The following is a 14,998-nucleotide window of genomic DNA, read 5'->3' as shown; positions in this document are numbered from 1 at the left end:
CTTTTATCTATACAACTATTGAATACTGAAAATACAAATGCATATTCATAAATTTGGTACACCCCATTCCCCGCTTCCCATGGTAATTAGTTCAAAAGCCATTAAGCATGCACAGTTTGTTCCTTGAAATGAGTCTGTGGTCCTTTCATGGGGAAGGGTCCCAAAATGAGGAAGCAAATGAAGTCTTCCTCATTCTGACCTTTCTACCTTTTCAATGCAAATATGACAAATGAACCCTTGGTAGAACTCCCACTCTCTGTCCTCAATTGGTTTCAGAACAGAGGAGCCCTACAATTGTCTTATGTTCCTAAAAGCCATTTATCAGTTTCTATATTCTTCATTATAAACCCAGCTAACCCAACATCGTGCTGACAAGCAATCAATTATTAGTTAACTACTGACTCTTAACCTCATCAAAGCCTACCCATTTATTTTAATTAACTCCAATAAAGCTTATCTCTGACTGAAATCTTAGCTCCTCTAAAATCTCTAAATTCCTTGAAGTTTATGCCTCACCCGGGTCTCCCATTCCCGAGATCATTCCCGGCCGTTCCCCGGCTCTCTCCCTCCCGGGATCATTCCCGGTGGCCCCCGTGTCTTTCCCATCCCGGGATCGTTCCCGGCAGTTCCCTGGGTCTCCCCTGGATCGTTCCCCGGGATTATTCCCGGTGCCCCCCGGCTCTCTCCTTCCCGGGATCGTTCCCGGTTCCCTCTGGGTCTCTCGTTCCGTGCGGTTCCCCGACTCTCCCATTCCCGGGATCGTTCCCGGTTCCCCCTGGGTCTCTCCCTCCCGGGATCATTCCCTGAGCCTCTCGGGTCTCCCGTTCCCCCCGGGATCGTTCCCGGCGCTTCCCCCGGGTCTCTCCCTCTCAGGATCGTTCCCGGCAGTTCCCCGGGTCTCTCCTTCCCTGGATCGTTCCCCCCGGGTCTCTGCTTTCCGGGATCGTCCCCGGTTCCCCGGTTCTCTCCATCCCGGGATCGTTCCCGGTGCTCCCCGGGTCTCCCATTCCCGGGATCATTCCCGGCGGTTCCCTGTGTCTCTCCCATTCCGGGATCGTTCCCAGCAGTTCCCTGGGTCTTTCCTTCCCTGGATCGTTCCCCCCGGCTCTCTCTCGCCTCTCGGGATCGTTCCCGGCAGTTCCCCCAGATCTCTCCCTCCTGGGATCGTTCCCGGTGCTCCCCTGGTCTCCCATTCCCGGGATCGTTCCCGGCAGTTCCCCGGGTCTCCCCTGGATCGTTCCCCCCGGGTCTCTCCCTCCGGGATCATTCCCGATGGCTCCCGGCTCTCCCACTCCCGGGATTGTTCCCGATGCCCCACGGGTCTCTCCTTCCCGGGATCGTTCCCGGCAGTTCCCCGGTTCTCTCCTTCCCGAGATCGTTCCCGGTTCCCCCCGGGTCTCTCACATCTAGGATCATTCCCGGCGGTTCCCTGTGTCTCTACTTCTCGGGATCGTTCCCGGCAGTTCCCCGGGTCTCTCGTTCCTGGGATCGTTCCCGGTTCCCCCCGGGTCTCCCATCCTGGGATCGTTCCCGGCAGTTCCCCGGGTCTCCCCTGGATCGTTCCCCCCGGGTCTCTCCCTCCCGGGACCGTTCCCGGTGCCCCCCGGGTCTCTCCCTCCCGGGATCGTTCCCGGTGCCCCCCGTGTCTCTCCCATTCCCGGGACCGTTCCCGGGTCCCTCCCTGGTAGCCAAGGCTGTGTCTGGTTTGTGTCACCTGGGCTGCTCCGCGGTCCTGCTGCGGGTCCTTCCCCCGGCAGCTCCCGTTTTGGGGAGATCCCGCTTTATTCCTCACTGCTTGCAGGCCTGTACCCAAATCCAGCAGGACACACGCCTGTCCCCTGTCCGTGTCCCCTGTCCCCTGTCCCATCACCTGTCCCTGTCCCCTGTCACCTGTCCCATCCTCTCTCCTGCCGGGGGGAGGAGGATGCCACTCCCGGGTGTTGGTGGCTGTCACCGCCCTGGTCACCCTGTCGGGGCCCTGCCCCTCCTGCGTCCCCTCCCCGGGCTCTGAGCGCACCTGAGCACACCTGGGGGAAGCCGTGCAGAGTTTGGATGTCTCCCCCTGACCCCCACCCGTTCTCCCCCAGGTAAAGCCAAAGCAGCGTCGCCCGCCCCGGTGGCCTCGAGCCCCGCCCCGAGCCAGCCCGGCGTGACACACCTGGCCGTGCAGGCCACGCCACAGGTAACTGTCCCCCGGGGCTGGGGGGCATGGGGGACCCCGGGGGAGGTGGCCGCAGGCAGGGGGTGGCCAGGTAAGGGGGACCCCTTTTGTCCCCCCACGCAGATCTCGGGGAGAAGGGAGGCCCTGGGTGCCCCTCATGTCCCTATGGAGAAGGGGTTCAGAGTTAGGGGGGACCCCGACCTAAAGGGGAGCGAGGTCAGCAGTAATGGGGGGACCCCTTAATCCCCTCCAGAGGGGCTCCACAGCCCCCCAGTGCCCCCCAGTTCACAGAGCTGCCCCCATCTCCCCACGGAGAGGGGTTCCCAGTTCAGGGGGGCTCCCCATTTGCTTCCCCCTCCCCAGAGATTCACTAGGGAGCCCCCCGGTTCCCCCAGTGGTTCCCAATTCAGGGGGGTTCCCCCTTTGCCCCCCCCCAGAGGGATTCCCCGGGGATTTCCCCCTTTGCCCCCCCCCAGAGGGATTCCCCGGGGGTTCCCCCTTTGCCCCCCCCCCCAGAGGGATTCCCCCTTTGCCCCCTCCCCCGAGGGGTGTCCCAGGCGGGGCGGGGGGGCCCCGCGGGGGTTTCCCTGATGCTGAGCAGGGCGTTGATTTGTGTTTCTCTTTCAAATCTCATTTATCTCCGCAGGTGTTGGCTCAGGAAAGCTTAGCCACAGGTGTGACAGGAGTAATGGTTCCGGCAGGGACAGTTACTCAACCTCTTCTTATCCCCATCAGTATTGCAGGTCAGGTGACAGGCCAGCAGGCGCTGGCCCTGGTGACAATTCCCACAGCAACGCTCGCCGCGCTCCCGGGACTGACGCCGGCGGCACCTGCGGGGGCGATTTTCAAACCGCCCGTAGCCAATCTCACAGGTAACCCCGCCCGGAGCGGCAGCGGCACCGGGATCTGACAGAGAACGGGAAGAGTTGGGGCTCCAGGTGCTACCGGGGTCTGAGAGGAGAACGGGAAGAGTTGGGGCTCCAGGTGTGAAACCTGGTGTAGATTTGGGGCTCCAGGTGTGAAACCTGGTGTAGATTTGGGGCTCCAGGTGTGGCTGGGGAAGCCCAGTGGGCTTGGGCTTGAAGGATTTGAGTATCAAGGTGTAACTTTGAAGCTCCACCTGTGGGATCTGGTGCAGATTTGGGGCTCCAGGTGTGGCTGCAGGAGCCCGATGGCCTTGGGGGATTTGAGTATCAAGGTGTAGCTTTGAGGCTCCAGGTGTGGCACTTGGTGGAGATTTGGGGTTCCAGGTGTGGCTGCAGGAAGGCTCTGAAATGGGCTTGGATTTGGGGGATTTGAGTATAAAAGGTGTAGATTTGAGGCTCCAGGTGTGACACCTGGTGTAGATTTGGGGCTCCAGGTGTGGCTGGAGGAACCAAATAAGCTTGGGCTTGGGGAATTTGAGTATCAAAGGTGTAGCTTTGAAGCTCCCGGCGTAGCACCTGGTGTAGATTTGGGGTTCCATATGAGGTACCTGGTGCAGATCTGGGGCTCCAGGTGTGGCATCTAGTGTAGATATGGGGCTCCACTTGTGAGACCTGGTGTAGGTTTGGGACTCCAGGTGTGGCTGCATGAGCCAAATGGGCTTGAATTTGGGAGATTTAAGTATCAAAGGTGTAGCTTTGAGGCTCCAAGTGTGGCATCTGGTGTAGATTTCCACATGTGACACCTGGTATAGCTTTGGGGCTCCAGGTGTGGCTGCAGGAGCGAAATGGCCTTGGATTTAGGGGATTTGAGTATCAAAGGTGTAGCTTTGAGGCTCTACATGTGACACCTGGTGTAGATTTGGGGTTCCACGTGTGGCACATGCTTACAACAGATGAGGTCCAGGTAGTTTTGGTGCTCCAGGTGTGGCTGCAGGAGCCCAATGGGCTTGGGGAATTTGAGTATGGAAGCTTTCAGGCTCCAGATGTGCCACCTGGTTTAGATTTAGGGCTCCAGGTGTGGCACCTAGTGTAGATTTGAGGCTCCAGATGTGGCACCTGGTGTAGATTTTCAGATGTAACACCTGGTGTAAATTTGGGGCTTCAGGTGCGGCTGCAGCTTCAGGAGCCCAATGGGCTTGGACTTGGGGGATTCGAGTATCGAAGGTGTAGCTTTGAGACTCCAGATGTGGCACCTGTTGGGGATTTAGGACTCCACATGTGGCACCTGCTGTAGATTTGGTGCTCCAGGTGTGGCACCTGCTGTACATTTGGGGCTCCACCTGTGGCACCTGGTGTAGATTTGGGGCTCCAGGTGTGGCTGTAGGAGCTGAATGGGCTTAGGGGATTTGAGTATTGAGGTGTAGTTTTGAGGCTCCACCTGTGGCACCTGCTGTAGATTTCCACATGTGGCACCTGGTGCAGATTTGGGGCTCCAGATGCAGCTTCAGGAGTCCAATGGGCTTGGACTTGGGGGATTTGAGTACCGAAGGTGTAGCTTTGAGGCTGCAGGTGTGGCACCTGGTATAGATATGGGGTTCCACATGTGGCACCTGGTGCAGATTTGGGGCTCCAGGTGTGGTACCTGGTTTTAGGGCTCCAGGTATGACACGTGCTTGCAACAGGTGAGGTCCAAGTAGATTTGAGACTCCAGGTGTGACACCTGCTATAGATTTGGGGCTCCAGGTGTGGAACCTGGTGTAGATTTGGGGCTCCAGGTGTGCCTGCAGCTTCAGGAGCCCAGTGGGCTTGGATTTGGGAGATTTGAGTATCAAGGTGTAGCTTTCAGACTCCAGGTGTAGCACCTGCTGTAATTTTGGAGCTCCAGGTGTGGCTGCAGGAGCCCAATGGGCTTGGACTTGGGGGATTTGAGTATCGAAGTGTAGGTTTGAGGCTCCACCTGTGGCACCTGATGGAGATTTGGGGTTCCACCTGTGGCACCTGGTGTAGATTTGGGGTTTCAGGTGTGGCTGCAGGAGCTGAGTGGGCTTGGACTTAGGGATTTGAGAACCAAAGGTGTAGCTCTTTGAGACTCCAGCTGTGGCTCCAGGTGCGGATCTGGTGCTCCAGGTGAGGCTCCAGATGCAGATTTGGGGTTTCAGGTGCACATTTGGGGCTCCAGGTCCAGGTTTGAGGTTCCCGGTGTGCCCCCCCCGCCACACGAGTGTGAGCACCTCCAGGTGTGGACGGGGAGGGATCGACCCCGGCTCTGGGTGGCTTTAGTGACCCCGCACCTGTGCCAGGTGTGTCGGGGCCATTTCGGGCAGCAGCGCCGGGTGCAGGTGACACCCCCGGGAGGGAGGGGACACCCGGGGCTGGGCGGGGGACACGGGCGCGTTGTGGCGGTGCCGGTGCCATCACTGACGGTGTCTCCGTCTCTCCGCAGCCGCCGCCGTGCTCAGCCCCGCCGTCCCGGCCGTGCCCGCGGTGCCGGCGCCGCGCCCGCCCCCGGGGCAGCCCCCGCTGCTGCCCCAGCCCCCCCCGGCGCCCACGCCCCCAAAGGAGCCCCCGGTGGCCGCGCAGCCCCAGATCGCCGGACTGGCCTTTAACCCCGGCATTGTAAGGAGCGAGCCCGGCCCGGGCCGGGGCCGTGCCTCAGTTTCCCCCAGCCCCGGGGCCCAGAACGAGATCCCTGCCTCAGTTTCCCTAGCGAGGAATCCAGCCCCCGCGTCCCAGTATAGGATTCCAGCCTCAGTTTCCCAAGGCAGGATCCCTGCCTCAGTTTCCCCAGGCAATGTTCAGTTTCCCTGAACACAATCCCAGCCTGATTTTATGTGCAAGATCCCTGCCTCAGTTTCCCCAAGCAGGATTCTGGTCTCAGTTTCCCCAGAACATGATCCCTGCCTCAGTTTCCCCAGGCAGGATCCCAGCCCCGGGGCCCAGAATGGGATCCCTGCCTCAGTTTCCCAGGTGGGATCCCTGCCTCAGTTTCCCCAGTGCAGGATTCCAGTCTCCCTGTCCCAGAATGAGATCCCAGCCTCAGTTTCCCCAAGCAGGATTGCACCCCCGTTTCCAAGAGCAAGATCCCTGCCTCAGTTTCTCCAGGCAGTATTCCAGCCTCGAGGCCCAGAATGGGATCCCTGCCTCAGTTTCCCTTGGCAGAGTTCCAGCCCCCATCACCAAGAACAAGATCCCTGCCTCAGTTTCCCTGTGCAAGATCCCTACCTCAGTTTCTCAGGCAGGATCCCAGCCCCAGGGCCCAGAATGAGATCCCAGCCTCAGTTTCTCAAGAACAGGATTTCTGCCTCAGTTTCCCTGTGCACGATCTCTGCCTCAATTTCCCCAGGACAAGATCCCCATCCACTTCCCAGGTGGGATCCCAACCTCAGGTTCCCCAGGCAGGATTCCAGCCCCCATTTCCAAGAATGAGATCCCTGCCTCAGTTTCCCAGGATAGGATCCTTGCCTCAGTTTCCCAGGTGGGATCTATGCCTCAATTTCCCTGTGCAGGATCCCAGCCTCAGTTTCCCCAGGCAGGATCCTACTCTCAGTTTCCATGTGGCAGGTTGTGACCTCAGTGTCCCTGCCGAGGATCCCTGCCTCAGTTTCCCCAGGCAATGTTCAATTTCCCTGTGCACAATCCCAGCCTGGTTTTACATGAAAGATCCCTGCCTCAGTTTCCCCAGGCAGGATCCCAGCCTCAGTTTCCCCGAACTCAATCCCAGCCTCAGTTTCTCTGAATTCAATCCCTGCCTCAGTTTCCCCAGTGCAGGATTCCAGCTTCAGTTTCCCCAGACACAATCCCTGCCTCAGTTTCCCTGAACACAATCCCTGCCTCAGTTTCCCCACCCCAAGAAGCTGCAGCTCTGCTTTGGGCAGCTCCCTGCAGATGGATTTATGGATTTATGGGTTTATGGATTTTTGGATTTAGGGACCCCCAGGGACTCCAGCGGGCACTGGGAGGTGGGGGGACGCCCCCCGGGGGTCCCGGTGCCCCCCGGCCCCGCTCTGACCCCGTTTCCATCCCGCAGCTCACGGCGGCTCTGGGGGCGCAGCCGCAGATCCTGGGGTCCCTCAGCGCCCCCCCCGTGATCGCCACCCCCCTGCCCAGCGTGCAGGGGATCCCGGGGCAGCTCCTGAGCACCGCCCAGGGCCAGGTACGCGGGGTCCCCTGTCCGTGCCCCCCCCGGGGCGGTGACACCTGGGGCGGGGGTCCCGACTGCTCCCGGGGCCGTGTCCCCCATCGGGGCGGTGTTTTGGGGTCCCCCATCGCTGTGTCCCCCCCAGGTGATCGGGACCCTGCCATGGGTCCTGTGCCCCCCTCAGGGCTGCCACACCTGGGGCGGGGGTCCCAGCAGCTCCCGGGGTTGTATCCCCCCCCTCGGGGTGGGTATTTGGGGTCCCCCAATGCTGTGTCCCCCCCAGGTGATCGGGACCCTGCCGTGGGCCGTGTCCCCCCCCTCGGGTCTGTGTCACCTGGGGCGGGGTCCCAGCAGCTCCCGGGGTTGTATCCCCCCCCTCGGCGTGTGTGTTTTGGGGTCCCCCATCGCTGTGTCCCCCCCCCAGGTGATCGGGACCCTGCCATGGGTCCTGTCCCCCCCTCAGGGCTGCTACACCTGGGGCGGGGGTCGCAGGGGTTGTATCCCCCTCTCGGGATATTTGGGTATTTGGGGTCCCCCAATGCTGTGTCCCCCCCCAGGTGATCGGGACCCTGCCGTGGCCCCCGTCTCCCCCTTGGGGCGGTGTTTTGGGGTCCCCCATCACTGTGTCCCCCCCAGGTGATCGGGACCCTGCCGTGGGCCGTGTCCCCCCCCTCGGGTGTGTGTTTTGGGGTCTCCCAGCTCTCTGTGTCCCCCCCAGGTGATCGGGACCCTGCCGTGGGTCGTGGCCCCCCCCGGGGTGGCCGCGGCCGCCCCCGCGCCGGCCCCGGCCAGCCTGCAGGTGACAGCGGTGACCCCGCAGCTGCTGCTGAACGCGCAGGGCCAGGTGATCGCCACGCTGGGCGCCACGCTGGCCACGGGGACAGCCCTGGCCACCGCGCCCCCCGCGCCCGCCCCCGGCAAGAAAAACGGCCCCGCTGAGCAGCCCCCCATCAAGAGCGAGGTGAGGCCGCAGCCCGAGAACCCCTGAACCCCTCCGAGACCCCCAGAGCCCCCCCCAAGTCACCCTGGTTCCCCCAGCCCCCCCCAGCCCGCCCTGTCACCCCCAGCCCCCCCCATGTCACCCCCATGTCACTTCTGGGTCCCCACAGGTCCAGCCCATCCACCCGGCCCCGAGTCCCCCCAGGTCCCCCCCATATCCCCCCATGTCACCCCAGCCCCCCCATGTCACCCCGGTCCCCCCATTGAACCCCGGGTCACCCCCAGCCCCCACACCCCAAGTCACCCTGGTTCCCCCAGCTCCCCCCAGCCCGCCCTGTCACCCCCAGCCCCCCCCATGTCACCCCCATGTCACCCCTGGGTCCCCCCAGGTCCAGCCCATCCAGCCGGCCCCCGCGGGGGTGGGGCCGAGCCCCCCGGCCGTGCCCAAGGTGTCGGTGCCGCCATCGCCGGGGCCCGGCCCGGGCTCCGAGACCCCGACCGTGAGCCAGCTGGTGGCCAGTGAGTGCTGGGGAGACTGGGGGGCACTGGGGGAACTGGGGGCACTGGTTGCCAGTGAGTGCTGGGGGCGCTGGGGGGACTGGGGGCCAGTGAGTGCTGGGTGCTGGGGGGAATTGGGGGGCACTGGGGGGACTGGGGGGCACTGGTTGCCAGTGAGTGCTGGGAGTGCTGGGGGGACTGGGGGCACTGGGAGCTCTGAGGGCACTGGGAGCACTGGTGGCCAGTGAGTGCTGGGGGCACTGGGGGGACATTGGGAGCACTGGGAGCAATGGGAGCCCTGGAGGCACTGGGGGCACTGGGGGGACTGGAAGGACTGGGAGAACTGGAGGCACTGGGGGAACTGGGGGCACTGGGAGAAATGGGAGCACTGGGGGCACTGGGAGCACTGGTGGCCAGTGAGTGCTGGGGGCACTGGGAGCAGTGGGAGAACTGGGAGCACTGGGAGTGCTCGGGGGACTGGGGACACTGGGGGCACTGAGGGCACTGGGAGCATTGGGAGTACTGGGAGCACTGGAGGGACTGGGAGGGGGGTGGCAGAGCTGGCACGGGGGGTGGGCTCAGGGGTGATAGTGGGAAGGGGCATGGCAAGAACTGGGATCGCGTGGGGAGAGGGATTAATGGGATCTGGGGTCCCCTGGTAATAGTGGGGTCTGGAAAGTGTTGGGAAGATCAGAGTGTGGGATCCCTGGGAAGAGATAAGATGGACTGTGGGAAAAAGGGATAATGGAGTCTGGGGTCCCTGGGAGGAGGATAATGGGGTCTGGGGTCCCCTGGCGATAGTGGGGTCTGGAAAGTTTTGGGAATAGAGAGATCAGAATGTGGGATCCCTGGGAAGAGAATAACAAAGTGTGGGAGGAGATAAGAAGAACTGGGGGAGGAGATAAGTGGGACTGTGGGAAAAAGGGATAATGGGGTCTGGGATTCCTGGGCAGAGAGAGAAGGGGAGCTGGGAAGAGGGATAACAGGGACTGGGATCCCCTGGTAATTACAGGGACTTTCCCCTGGAAAGGGTTGGGAAGAGAGATGTCAGTCTGGGATCCCTGGGAGGAGAATAACAAAGTGTGGGATCCCTGGGCAGAGATAAGAGGGACTGTGGGAAAAAGGGATAATTGGGTCTGGGGTCCCTGGGAAGAGGGATTATGAGGTCTGAAGTCCCTGGGGAAAGGGGTAATGGGGGTCTGGGGTCACGGGGCAGAGGAATAAGGGGAACTGGGAGGAGAGATAACAGGGCCTGGGGTCTTTGGGATTACCAGAGTCAGGGAACCACGGGGAGGAGGAAGCGCTGGGTCTGGGGTCCAGGGGAAAAGGGATAACAGGGACTGAGGTCCCTGGGCACTGCAGGCTCTGGGGTCCCTGGGCAGGTTCCCCTGGGCACTGCAGGCTCTGGGATCTGGGCACAGCAGATTCTGAGGTCCCTGGGCACTGCAGGTGTGGGCTCTGGACACAGCCGGTTCTGGAGTCTGGGGGCACTGCAGGCTCTGGGTTCCTGGGCACTGAAGGCTCTGGGGTCCCTTGGGCATGTTCCCCTGGGCACAGCGGGCTCTGGGTTCCTGGGCACAGCAGATTCTGGGGTCCCCTGGGCACAGTGGGCTCTGGGATATGGGGGCACAGCAGGTTCTGGGGTCCCCTGGCACTGCAGACTCTGGGCTCCCTGGGCACTGCAGGCTCTGGGATCTGGGGGCACAGTGGGCTCTGGGCACAGTAGGCTCTGGGTCCCTGGGCACAGCAGGTTCTGGGGTCTCTGGGCAGGTTCCCCTGGCCACTGCAGGTTCTGGGGTCCCCAACCCCAGGCTCACCCCCGCCCCGTGCCCCCCAGAGCCCCCCGCCCCGCCCAGCTCCGAGGAGGACGGGATCAACCTGGAGGAAATCCGGGAATTCGCCAAGAACTTCAAACTGCGGCGCCTCTCGCTGGGGCTGACCCAGACCCAGGTGGGGCAGGCGCTGACGGCCACTGAGGGCCCCGCCTACAGCCAGTCTGCCATCTGCAGGTAATGGCACCTGGGGACAGGTAATGGCACCTGGGGACAGGGACAGGGCCATCTGCAGGTAATGGCACCTGGGGACAGGGCCAGGGCCAGGGACAGGACCATCTGCAGGTACTGTCACCTGAGGGGACAGGTAATGGCACCTAGGGACAGGGACAGGGCCATCTGCAGGTATTGGCACCTGAGGGGACAGGGACGGGTATTGTCACCTGAGGGGACATCTGCAGGTAATGGCACCTGAGGGGACAGGGACAGGGCCATCTGCAGGTAATGGCACCTGGGGGGACAGGTATTGTCACCTGAGGGGACATCTGCAGGTAATGGTATCTGGGGGACAGGGGCAAGTAATGGCACCTAGGGACAGGTAATGGCACTTGGGGGGACAGGGACAGGGCCATCTGCAGGTATTGTCACCTGGGGGGACAGGTAATGGCATCTGGGGGACAGGTAATGTCACCTGGGGGGACAGGGACAGGGTCATCTGCAGGTAATGGCACCTGAGGGGATGGGAACAGGGACAGGGACAGGGCCATTTGCAGGTAATGTCACCTGGGGGGACAGGGACAGGTAATGGCACCTGAGGGGACATCTGCAGGTAATGTGACCTGGGGAGACAGGGATGGGGGCGGGACAGGGACAAGGCCATCTGCAGGTAATGTCACCTGGGAGACATCTGCAGGTAATGTCACCTGAGGGGACAGAGACAGGGACAGGTAATGTCACTTGAGGGGATAGAGACAGGGACAGGGCCATCTGCAGGTAATGTCACCTGGGAGACAGGTAATGGCACCTGGGGGGACAGGGCCAGGGACAGGGCCATCTGCAAGTGAGGGGACAGGATGGTCACACGGGGCAGGCCCAGGGACAGGGACAGGAGGAGGAAAGGAGAAAAGATGGAAAACTGGGGGAAGGGAGAGGTGGAGAATGGGGGGAAAACGGGAGGAAATTGGAGAGAAGGAGGAAAAGTCTGGGAAAGGAGGAAAAGCTGAGAACGGGGAAAGAGAGGAAAATTGGGAAAGGAGGAGAGGGGGAGGGAGGGGAACTGGAGAAGAAAATGAGCAAAGGGGGAAAATGGGACAGAGGAGAAAACTGAGAAAAGGGAAAATGGGCAAAGGAGGGGTGGGGAAAGGAGGAAAATGGGCAAAGGAGGAAAGTGAGAAAAGGAAGGAGATGGGGCAAAGGAGGAAAGTGGGCAAAGGGAAAATGGGCAAAGGAGGAAAATGGGACAGAGGAGGAAACTGAGAGAAAAGGAAGGAAATGGGCAAAGGAGGAAAATGAGAAAAGGAAGGGAATGGGCAAAGGAAGAAAGTGAGAGAAAGGGAAGGGAATGGGTAAAGGAAGAAAATGGGACAGAGAAGAAACTGAGAAAAGGGAAAATGGGCAAAGGAGGAAACTGAAAGGGGAGGAAATGGGGCTAAGGAGGAAAGTGAGAAAAGGAAGGAAATGGGCAAAGGAAGAAAGTGAGAAAGGGAAGGAAATGGGCAAAGGAGGAAACTGAGAGAAAAGGAAGGAAATGGGCTGAGGAGGAAAGTGAGAAATCAAAGGAAATGGGGCAAAGGAGGAGAGTGAGAGAAAAGGAAGGAGGGTGAGAAAGGGAAGGAATGGGCCGAGGGGGTGCTGGGCATTCCTCCCCCCTCACTGTCACCCCCAGTCCCAGCCTGCTGTCCCCTTGTCCCCATCCCTGAGGGTCTCCTGTGGCCTCCACATCCCCTCAGGTTTGACAAGGTGGACGTCAGCCCCAAGATATCCCTGCCCAGTGTCCCCTGTGTCCCCTCTGAGTGTCCCCTGTGTCCCTCATGTGTCCTCAGGTTTGAGAAGCTGGACAACCCCCCTGTGTCCCCTAAGTGTCCCCTGAGTGCCCGCCCCGAGTGTCCCCTGAGTGTCCCCATGTCCCCGCAGGTTTGAGAAGCTGGACATCACTCTGAGTGTCCCCTGAGTGTTCCCTGAGTAGTGTGCCCTGAGTGTCCCGTGTCCCTCCCTTGTCCCCCCAGGTTTGAGAAGCTGGACATCACACCTAAGTGTCCCCTGAATGTCCCCTGTGTGTCTCCTGAGTGTCCCCATGTCCTCTTAGGAGAAGCTGAACATCACTCTGAGTGTTCCCTGTGTGTCCCCTGAGTAGTGTGTCCTGAGTGTCCCTTGCATGTCCCCATGTCCCCGCAGGTTTGAGAAGCTGGACATCACGCTGAGTGTCCCCCCTGAGTGTCCCTTGCATGTCTCCATGTCCCCCCAGGTTCGAGAAGCTGGACATCACGCTGAGTGTCCCCCCTGAGTGTCCCCTCTGTGTCCCCAGGTTTGAGAAGCTGGACATCACGCCCAAGAGCGCGCAGAAGCTGAAGCCGGTGCTGGAGAAGTGGCTGCGGGAGGCGGAGCAGCGGCAGCGCGAGGGGCAGCAGCACCTGCTGGAGTTCGTGGGCGGCGAGCCGGGCAAGAAGCGCAAGCGCCGCACCTCGTTCACGCCGCAGGCGCTGGAGGCGCTCAACGCGCACTTCGAGCGCAACGCGCTGCCCACGGGCGCGGAGATCACGCGCATCGCGCAGGAGCTGCGCTACGAGCGGGAGGTGGTGCGGGTGTGGTTCTGCAACCGCCGCCAGACGCTCAAGAACACCAGCAAGCTGAACGTGTTCCACGTGCCCTGAGGGCCGCGCCCGGCCCGGCTCTGCCCCGCCGACACCGACACCGGGACCGGACCGGACCGGGTACAGCAGCGCCCGGGGCGCCGGGCTGGGAGCGCTGGGAGCGCCCGCGGGTCCGTCCCGGCTCCTGCCACAGCACTTTGGGCACTGCTCTGTCTCTCTGCAGCCTGGTTCTGTCACCGCACCTGTCCCTGTGCCACCTGGTTCTGTCACTGCACCTGTCCCTGTGCCACCTGGTTCTGTCACTGCATCTGTACCAGTGTCACCTATTCCATCACCACATCTGTCCCTGTGTCAGGTGGTTCCACCACCACACCTGCACCTGTGTCACCTGGTTCTGTCACTGCACCTGTCCGTGTGTCACCTGTTCCACCACCACAGCTGTCCCTGTGCCACCTGGTTCCATCACCACACCTGTGCCTGTGTCCACCATGCCTGTACCCATGTCCACCATGACTGTAGCTGTGCCCAGGTCCTTACCTATGTCCACCAGCCCATACCTGTGTCCAGCACACCTGTGCTTGTGTTCATCCCCACTCTGCCCCTCAGAGACTCCCACATGCCCTAAACTGGGAGCGCTGGGAGCGCCCCTGTGTCCTCCCAGGCTCCTGCCAGCAGCACTTTGGGCACTGTTCTGTCCCTCTGCCACCTGTTCCACCCCCACACCTGTCCCTGTGCCACCTGGTTCTACCACCACACCTTCACCTGTGTCCAACCTTCAATGTCTTCCACAAGTTCTGAACTGGGAGCACTGGGAACATCCCAGTTCCCAATCACATTTCCCCTCTGACCACCTACCATCATCCCTTTGGCCACTGATTTTGTCCCTTTGGCCACTGGTTTTGTCCCTTTGGCCACCCCTGTGTCCCTCCAGCCCTGTGCCCGTACCTGTGCCCACCCCCCTGTGCCCTCAGCGCCCTGAACTGGGAGCACTGGGAATCCCTCTGTGTGTCCCACCAGTCACAGCCCCCTGACCTCCAGCCATCAGCACTTTGGCCGCTGGATTTGTCCCTTTGGCCATGGATTTGTCCTTTTGGCCACAGATTTTGTCCCTTTGGCCATGGATTTGTCCCTTTGGCCACCGGATTTGTCCCTTTGGCTATGGATTTGTCCCTCTGTCCCGTGCCTGTGCCTGTGCCCACCTGTGCCTGTGTGTCCCCCCCGCTCCCTCCTCTCACACACGACCCCACCTGTGACACATATGGTGACAGATCCCCCCCGAGTGTCACCCACCCACCCACAATCAGCGATTTCCATTTTCCTGGGTTTTGCCCTTTTCCCTGTGTTTCTGAGGCGATGTTACGGCTCACCGGGGGTGACCCCAAATTTATGTCACCCCCACGTTGCGGGTCCCCCGCCTCGTGAGGGGCTTCTGGGGGTGATCCCCCACCTTGGGGACGTCCCGTGGGTGGATTTTGGGGACATCTCCGCCGGGTTTGGGGGGCGTGAACCCCACAGCAGAGGCAGCGCCCCCTCCCCAGCTCCCCCTGCCCTGAGCGATTGGGGGGGACACGGGGGCGCCCGCTGGGGCCGCGGCAGACTGATGCACTTGATGTAGTGGTGTGAAATAAACAGTATTTTTCTTTTTTCTTTTCCTTTCCCCTTTTTTCAGGATTTGGGGGGCCGGGGGGGGGGGGTCCCCTCCTCCTTCTCTCCCCCCGTCCGTGGCCGGGCAGAGGCAGCAGCAGGAATCGAACCTGCGGTCCCCCGGGAGGCGCCGCGCACAGCCCAGCGCCTCACAGAGCCCAGCGCCGCAC

General features: G+C 61.5%; 1 protein-coding gene across 2 annotated transcripts in view; it reads left to right on the top strand.

The window, feature by feature from the left end:
* The window catches only part of POU6F1 (POU class 6 homeobox 1), a 34,323-nt gene extending 19,492 nt beyond the window's left edge, over positions 1-14,831 (top strand). The window contains exons 5-12 of one of the 2 annotated variants that reach the window (XM_074530595.1): positions 2,088-2,182; positions 2,808-3,033; positions 5,471-5,643; positions 7,055-7,180; positions 7,884-8,126; positions 8,494-8,623; positions 10,440-10,611; positions 12,899-14,831. In XM_074530595.1, the coding sequence (XP_074386696.1) occupies positions 2,088-2,182; positions 2,808-3,033; positions 5,471-5,643; positions 7,055-7,180; positions 7,884-8,126; positions 8,494-8,623; positions 10,440-10,611; positions 12,899-13,244 (1,511 nt within the window). In that variant the 3' untranslated portion in view covers positions 13,245-14,831. Of the gene's footprint in view, positions 1-2,087; positions 2,183-2,807; positions 3,034-5,470; positions 5,644-7,054; positions 7,181-7,883; positions 8,127-8,493; positions 8,624-10,439; positions 10,612-12,838 lie in introns of both variants that reach the window. The other variant, XM_074530594.1, reaches the window with a different exon arrangement.
* The last annotated feature ends 167 nt before the right edge of the window (positions 14,832-14,998 follow it).

Source organism: Zonotrichia albicollis, chromosome 33 (genome assembly GCF_047830755.1).
Source record: "Zonotrichia albicollis isolate bZonAlb1 chromosome 33, bZonAlb1.hap1, whole genome shotgun sequence".
Taxonomy (NCBI): Eukaryota; Metazoa; Chordata; class Aves; order Passeriformes; family Passerellidae; genus Zonotrichia; species Zonotrichia albicollis.
The sequence above is the reverse complement of the archived record's forward strand: the minus strand, read 5'-3'. Positions and strand labels throughout refer to the sequence as shown.